Consider the following 8,580-nt stretch of genomic DNA (forward strand, 5'->3'; position numbering starts at 1 on the left):
TCATTTTAATTTTGATTTTTTAAGTATTATGCATTCTGTTCTAAATCATATCAAACAATGAAGTCTGATTTTTTCATGCTCATAACAAGTTTTGATCATAAAAACTGAGAGCGTTCTTCCTGTTTTTTTTTTCTTCGTATGAATGCGTCATTTTCTTTTCGTTCATTTCTAGAGTAAACATGGCGTTTTCAAAATCGCATAACACAAAGTAGTGTAATTAAACGTAAAATAACTTGTGCGGATGATGGTCAAGTTATCGTAATAATGTATTAATACTTTATATTACACATTTCGGGACGATGATGGGAACCGGACGTGTTTTAAGAACAGCAGTCTTAAAAAAAAATACATGCGCACAAGAACATAAAATCATAACCGGAAAAATGCATCCGGTTACGGCTCAACGTCTCGTTTAATTTGTGTTACACAAGTCCTGATACATATTAACTGTCTTAATTATCCAGACAGTACGTTTGAGAACCGGTCGAATATTCGCAAAAAAATATACCTACTTTACTTACCACGTGAAGATCTGCACTAATTAGCGTAGAACAAATTACGTTATTAATAACGTATCAATTAATTATCGTAGTAGGTAATTATTCAACGGTAAAAATTAAGTCTCCTAGTGTCTTATATGTTTTATAATTATAATTATTACTTGATAGATTTTGCACCTGATATTATAAGTATTTGTAATTACATACTAACTGTCTGTTTTCTACGACCGCCGGCTACCGTATACATTCACTGCAAAATTATTTGCATATTAATTAACTTACTGGAAAGATAGATTTTTCCTTTTGTTGTCTTCGAGTCGAACTTGGAAAACAAATTTCCAGTTTTCATTCAAATTTATTTTTCCATATTTAATTTAAGTCGCTCATAAGTTTCAAAAAGCTGTTTAACGATAAACTTTTACAGTCTTTTTAGTCGCTCGAATCATTTTAAAGATGATGCAGAGGTTTTAAAATAATTAAAGAAACTGTGGTATATTTTGTAATGTTTTATTGGATTCCAATAACAACTACTTGGCTGACCCCAAAGGTCACTTATACCTTAAAGGGTATAAGGCAAAAATGGTAGTTGTTCATTATTTTTTCTATTTTAATTTTTAATTTAAATCCAATAGCTTTTTAGTGTTTTTTTTTTTTTAACACGCTTTTTAGTGGTAGTATCAAGCAATGAAATCCATTGGGGACAAATTTTACTGATAAAATTATAGGAATTTATAACTTAGATTTTTCTTTTCTGTAAAATATATATAAATGAACTTCACCTTTTTCCCTGTACTCTTAAAGTATTTATGGGACTGATACTAAAAATATTTATACGTTTATAACATTTTAACACTATGATAACGATAATTATTCAAAGTCATAAAAAAATGTTGACTTTTTCATATAATAAACAGGTTTAAAATACAGTAAAAGTCACAAAACCTTCTTTTTTCATAATTAGAAGTGTAAAAGAAATCAGCAACAAGTATGTAAAACCCAAAATTTACCTGCGTAATTGTTTATGAAAACTTCCTGAAACCGTTCGATTACATACTTCAGAAGTCTCTCATTCATTATTACATCATTTATATTCTTCAAGTATGAGTATTATACTTCACAATAATATATAATGTTATTGTGACGTGTACAAACAATTAGAGCGAGTGAATTCGCAGAAACTATAATTTATTTTGTTTTTTAACTAGTGAGATTCAATCTCGAAGTCTCATAGAACATTATCGTATTATTAAATTGTTGGTATCCGATTATTTTTGTTTTTTACTGTTATATTTTATATTAACTGCATTATAGATTATTGTAAAATCTTAAACATCTTGAATATCTGAATTAGCATAATCCGTAGATTGTAATGAAATATTTGAGCAACGCATCAAAAATTTTCACATTAAGTGCAACTTGTTGACTGTTTAGAAAGTCATTTAAAATATAAAAATTTATTATTTTATCAAGAAAAAATGAATGCATCAGAAGTTGGCTTAATTATGTAAAACTAATTTTCAGACATCTGATGTTCAATTAAAAAAATAAATAAGCTTAAGAGATTTTGTATAAAATTATTTCACTTTAACTGGATTTCTCATTTAAATGTTTCATGTTTGATAAGTTTACAAGAAATTATATAATTAAAACTCGATGGTTTAATTAATATTTACCTTTTTTACACTAATTGGAAAAAAGTGAAACGCCTTTACCTGTAGGTATGTTTATATTTTTTGAATAATATTTCGATTACACTCAAAATAATAGAAATCGGTTTAACTTTAATTTATTCTATAAAATCTGTAAACGGGTTTAAACTTCAAAAAACGAAGCCTATTATTATTATGAGATGATTTGTTTAAATAAATTAGATGTACTTTTCTTACTGGAGTAAATTAACGTAATTTATCTTATCTCACTTAAAGAGAAACCTCTTTAACTATTACTTTCCATTGTCCCTAACTGCATTTTTGTCATCGCATGACGTAACATACAAACACTTGTGGTCTTCGTAAACACATAAACGATAAGAAAACAACAAAAGTTAAAAAATAAAATGTTTAATTACACTTTAAATTTAAAAAAATACAAAAAAATGTCATATAAATAGGTAGAAAAATAATAATATTAAATATCTAAGTAAAATAATAACTATAACAAAAATATTGCACTTCGTTACGCCTTAAATCTAATACACTTACGAGTATTTTTAATTTACTTAATCTATTGACATAATACATTCAAGTAAAAGAGTCGTTTAGTTTCCTGGATATTTTTTTTTTGGCAAACCCCAACGCGTTTATAGTATTGAGGAATAACATTTGATTTCTTTAAGCGAATAGTTGATAAAGTTTTACTAATTTCACACTTTGATTTGAATATAAATTTCTTAAAAAAACATAATATGGAAAACTAAAAATAACTTATCGAATTTTTGGGCATCCACATACTACTAATAATGACATCGCGACGCATTGGCAATGAATACATTGAAAATTTTTATTTTGAATACTTGAAAAATTGTAACTAAATATTGGACGAGTACGGTGTTTCCCCGCGAGACTATTTAAAATTGTATACAGCAAACACGATAGTTAAATGAAGTGAAATAAAAAATGGTCGACGTTTATTTTACGTGTAGTAGTCGTTGTACAGCTGTCCGTTGTCTTCTGGTACATATTTGAGCAAAGTGATGGGCGTCGGTGCGGACGCCAGTTTTGGCGATGGGACAGTAGTTGTCGAGTTGTCGGCTGGGAACAAGACGGGTCCGGACTTGGCAACGACAGACGACACCGTCGACGAGGGCGACGGAAGGAGTGGTTCAAAGGCCGACGCGTCAATAGAGTCGTAGTAGTGTTTGGGCGCGGAATAGTATTGTGGACTGGGCGCGGAATAGTATTGTGGACTGGGCGCGGCAGGTGGGGCGGTTGCGTAATATTTAGGCGATTCGTATGACACAGCTCTCAAACCGTTGTTGAGATAAGCTATGTAATCAACGGAAGCGGCGGCCTTTTGGTGTGCAGTCGGTTGCGCGTAGTAGCGATTCAACGGCGGCGGGTACTTGGACGGTGCTGACGGTTTGAACGCCGCCGGTTTTTGTACCGGTGCGTACTTTTTCACTGGATGGACGTTGTGGCCACTTTTGGTTACGACCGCATTGAATCCGTTGCGACTGTCGGCCGTGTAGTCTACAGTTCTAATTGACCCGTCTGGTTCCATCAAGCTGTAGGATCCCTTGACAACATCACCCTCCCTGCGCTCCCATTGGCTCTTCAGATCACCCGTGTGCATATCCTTGACACCATAATTGAAATGGTAGCTAGGCACGCTCTGAAAAACCAAACAATCGTATGTTACACATATGTATGTGTGTGTATTAGTGACACGGAACGGCTCCAAAACACAACGATTATAAGCAAAGGTATAGAAAATCAACGAACAGTACTGTGCTTAAAAAACAGTGTACTCGATATTATCTTGTTCGTGTATTACGCAAAAAACCAACGTATCATTTAGTTGACTTTTTCAAATAACAGTTCTACGATTATATACGCGTCATTAATGCGTTGTTTTTTTCAAATAATAACTCGGTAATTATTGCAATGAAATCGCTCAACTATCCCGCCTTCCGTTTAAAAAACTAATCACTGCGCCCGTTTGCATTCTGTACAGAAAAATGCGCTCGAGATTTCGTAAACACCAAGACCAATATTAACTGGATGATATCTCGCGTGTGGGATTTCATGTTTTAGAAAATTCCGTCGAAATATTGTGTAACTATTTATTATACAAAGTGTTCATGTGACATGATGTTTAAAGTTTCTGAAATATCCGCAGGACGTTATTATTTACGAAACGCGTGTGGTAAGTCTCACAACCGCATAAGAACGTTTTTCGATAATAGACACAATAATTATTTGTTTATAATTTGTCCATTGTAGTACGCGCCTTCTCCGACAACGGTTTCCCAAGATTCTAGACTCGATTAAAACGCAGAACTACTACTAATTACCCACCGACCGGCCTAAAGTACCGAAACTGGTTTACACGAAACCCGAGACTATTTTAGTGACAAGTAATTTACCGTTACACAACTTTGAGATTTTTCTTTCGACTACGTCCTCAAAATAGAAAAAAAAATCATTTTTTTTTTTCTAATTAACAGTACTGTTTTCGTTAAAACAACAGTTGAGCTCGCCAATGGCGACAAAATGAAAAAAAACCGATACCGTATCCTCTGTCTCGTCGTCAACCGATTACACAAACGGTAATATGATTTATATGCCGTAACGCGAACGTGTATAATTTCCGAAAACAATTAAACGAGCATTGCAAAATGTTTAACAGTTTAAAACATTTGTCGGACGCAGCAGTAGAAGACGGTCGAGGTACGGGACACGTTGGCGCGATAAAACAATTGCTATTTATTTACTTTGTATGACAGAACACACGCCCTTTGTAATGGTGTGCCGTTGCGTTTGAATTTTTTCCAATCGAGTGTGTAATTTACTGAGCGCCCATTTATCAGGTATTGTGTGTTTCATTAGCAACGCTGCGATCGTGAACAGCAGCGATTACGTTTAAAAAGTGTAACGCGGCAAAAAAACTGAAATGGCAGCGAGGAAAAATTTGCCGGGCTTAAAACAATGGGCGGCAGTGCAATGTACGTGATAATAAATTGTTGTGCATTACTTACATAATGATGGTCGTCGTCGGCGTCGCTTGAATCGTGTGCCGCACGTACGGAGACAGACAACAAGAACACGAGTAGATACGGTACGATGACCACCGGTCGCAGCATTGTCATCTCTGTTGGATATCAAGTACCTGCGCAACAAAACACATACAGACATGATAAACGTGTACGTTAAAACGGCAGCAGTGCCGCCGATATTGTTATTATTAATTGTTCGTAACGACTATTGTTATTCAGCGGACGAAAAAATGCACTCGAGATCGTCACGGTTCGCTTGTCCAGATGAAATCCGTCCGATAATATTATCAATAGAGTACACATCGTGTGTGCTCAGCAGACGGATTTATTTGATTTTTTTACTTTTCTCTGTGCCATTGCATTCGTTCGAATAGTCCAAAATCAGATAAAACTTTCTTAATCTCCTACTATTATTAGTTGTTATAGTCGCTGTTATGTAACCGTGCACTTGGTAGTGGGCATTTTCAAAACGGGGCGCGCGCAACGCTTTTTTTACCATTCGTTTGTTGTCGTTTCGCGGACACCTTAATTTCTTAATCGTCTGCACAACGCAACGTTGCGGCGCACGTGGGCAGGCGATTTTTGTTAACACATCTCTTCGGGACACGACAAATGGCGGGTTAAGTCGGGTCGAGTTCAAAATGAGAGAAAACTCGAATCTGATTTCGCGATTCTCCGTGCCGATTTGCGAAATTCCCAAACACGACAAAACGATTGAAGAACGTCCAAAAACCGACTTGTGATTGTCTCCCCTTGGAACAGCATCACGTTCGACGCGGATTTCGCAAAAAAAGCTTTTCGCCCACGGCCTTGTAACAACCGATCGGTCAGAAAAATAATAACAGCACACTGACCGTTACAGCCGCCGATTCCAAAGAGCGGCCGCATTCTTGAGCGGCTGCCGCGGTTTCAATAATAGTAATTATTTAAAAAACCGTTCGTTAAAGTCTTTATAATTTTATGGTCTCGTTCAGATTGTTCTTACGGCATCTTGCGCAACCGCGACATTGTCTTTAACGTTTGTTTTCATTATGATAGTTTTCATTATTATAACAATAATTATATTTGGTTTGATGTGACCCAGATGTGAGTACGGTGGCCCCGTGCAGAACGGTCTTCGGAATTTTTGCAACGAAAAGCATAGAATAATAGAAATTAATATGTTGAGCAAAAAGTGACCATGGGCCCAGAAACTGAATCATGACGGTCGATTTTTTCTTTGAAATAAGACCATCCTCTGACATTGATAGCACACGAGTAACGTTTTAAAGGTAATAAACGGATTTCATTTTGAACGACGCTGAATTTTTCGAAAATTGTTATCGGTTTTCGTTTCCACGCTCTTACACATAACGTCGTATGCAAAATGTCCTTCTGTCGTTGTTGCGAATAATATTCGTAAAAATCATATAAACACGTGACGCCGTAGCGAATCGATGAGTTATTTTTTACTGAATTATGATTTATTAACTATTGTACAACAAGTAATTGCTCCTTACGTTTCGGTAATTCACACACGCTATGTTATGTTATGATTCCAAGTTTGAACGTTTATATTATCTTCTTCTATTCTCGACAATGTCTATTTGACATGGTGTGAATTGACATGATATTTAACGAGGTGTCGTTGATGTCTAGAGTATGTTACCATCATTATTATTACTACTGCTAATATTCCTAGGTGAAAGTGACCCTTGTCCAGGAAATAGGGTAAACAAAACATACCAAATGTAATGAGAAGTGAAAAAATCTAAATATCATTGCCGAAAGTGGTAAAACAATATTTTAACGACAAACAATTACACGTGTTAAACATGCTTCTAATAGTTATATTAAATTTGCCATTCAATCAATTACAGGGTTTCTCCTCAAATCACTGGACTAGTGACTTGCAGCCATAACATAATGTGACCATTAATATTGATCATGGCTTTGAATAAGTAAACTCACACTTTTTTATTGTCTTCAATACGCTGTATATGTTTTTTTAAGGTCATTGTTCATTATAATGCACTAAATATATTTCGCTACAACGCTGAAGAATTTTGTTGGTAATTGTTTTATATGTTCTCATATATAATCTATTTAGAATTTTAAATTTGAATTCTTATAAGAATACAGTTTTAAATACAACTTAACGAAAATCGTATGTATTTTTAAAAGGGATATAATAAAAAACACTACTTGGACGTTGAAAAAAAAAAAACTTTCAAATATTCAAGAAGTTTTTGTATAATATGTAATAATAGGATAGTACTATCTAATGGTTATTAAGCTGAATTTTGAATAAACAAAAAAATCAAATCTAAGTTATTTCAACATACAAAAAACGAGTAACTTAGATAATTTATACTGATCTATAACTTACTATATGTCAATTTCTTTGTAAAAACGATTCGATTAATTTAAGCAACTCATTCGCAAGATATGTATCATACAAGGCTGGAAATAAAAGATTTAATAAGCAAAAGTTATGTTGCAATTTTTAGCTCAAAGGAGATACTTAGATTTTACGTTAATGTAATATCATTTGGGTTCATTTAACGACAAATTTTCGTATATTTTTTTATATTTTTTTGTTAAATAATTTTTTTAATAAAATTTTCTAATAGGTCGACAAATTTTTGAAAAATTAACATTTATCAAAAAACTCTTATAATGTTTGTCACACTTTAAATGTGTATTTCTCCAAAAAAAAAAAATTCAAATGATCGATATACGCGGTTTTGTTGTGGAGACATTCATATGCATAATTTTCACTAGTTTACATAAAAATATATTTTCGGAAGATTAAATAGTGTATATTTATGTCATACATTTTTTTTATACTTGAAAAATCATGTTTTGTTGCATAAAAAAATGTTTCGGAAGGAAAATATTTGATCATGAATATGATAATCTGGCAAACCTACTAGCGCTTGTATTAACTTAACTCGTTAAGTCAATTAAACTTTTATTTTAAATAAAACGCAATAATTGATAAAGATGTTTTCTTACAGATAAAAAATATTATTTATGTTATTAAGAATACTTCTATGAAGTATGTTATAAGTATAATAAAAAATTTGTTTGTTTAATAAACTTAATTCAGCTTTATTGTGATTTTTAGAACAATTAGAGGTGGTCACTAATGGATTTTGATTCTATTCAACTAAGTTAAATTCGCAAAATAAAATTGTGTGTAACACGATTTTTAAATTGTGCAGAGGATTTAGAAGAACAAATCGTTTATCTAAATAAATTTATAATTTATACTATTTCTCTAAAATTTAATGTACATAATTATCCTAATTGAACATATAACCAAGTCTGTTTTATGTGACTTCTGTATAAGCTACACGTATATATATATATATATATATATAT

The 8,580-nt window shown here is 32.9% G+C and overlaps 1 protein-coding gene across 2 annotated transcripts in view; it reads right to left on the reverse strand.

The window, feature by feature from the left end:
• Positions 1 to 2,543: 2,543 nt before the first annotated feature.
• Positions 2,544 to 8,580, reverse strand: part of LOC126906092 (cuticle protein 19.8-like) — a 6,838-nt gene continuing 801 nt past the window's right edge. Inside the window, exons 1-3 of one of the 2 annotated variants that reach the window (XM_050686368.1) lie at positions 7,583 to 7,640; positions 5,197 to 5,327; positions 2,544 to 3,830 (exon numbers count right to left, since the gene is read on the reverse strand). In XM_050686368.1, the coding sequence (XP_050542325.1) occupies positions 3,132 to 3,830; positions 5,197 to 5,307 (810 nt within the window). In that variant the 5' untranslated portion in view covers positions 5,308 to 5,327; positions 7,583 to 7,640 and the 3' untranslated portion in view covers positions 2,544 to 3,131. Of the gene's footprint in view, positions 3,831 to 5,196; positions 5,328 to 7,582; positions 7,641 to 8,580 lie in introns of those variants that run through there. The other variant, XM_050686367.1, reaches the window with a different exon arrangement.

This window comes from Daktulosphaira vitifoliae, unplaced genomic scaffold (genome assembly GCF_025091365.1).
Source record: "Daktulosphaira vitifoliae isolate Bord-2020 unplaced genomic scaffold, ASM2509136v1 Scaffold_4, whole genome shotgun sequence".
Taxonomy (NCBI): Eukaryota; Metazoa; Arthropoda; class Insecta; order Hemiptera; family Phylloxeridae; genus Daktulosphaira; species Daktulosphaira vitifoliae.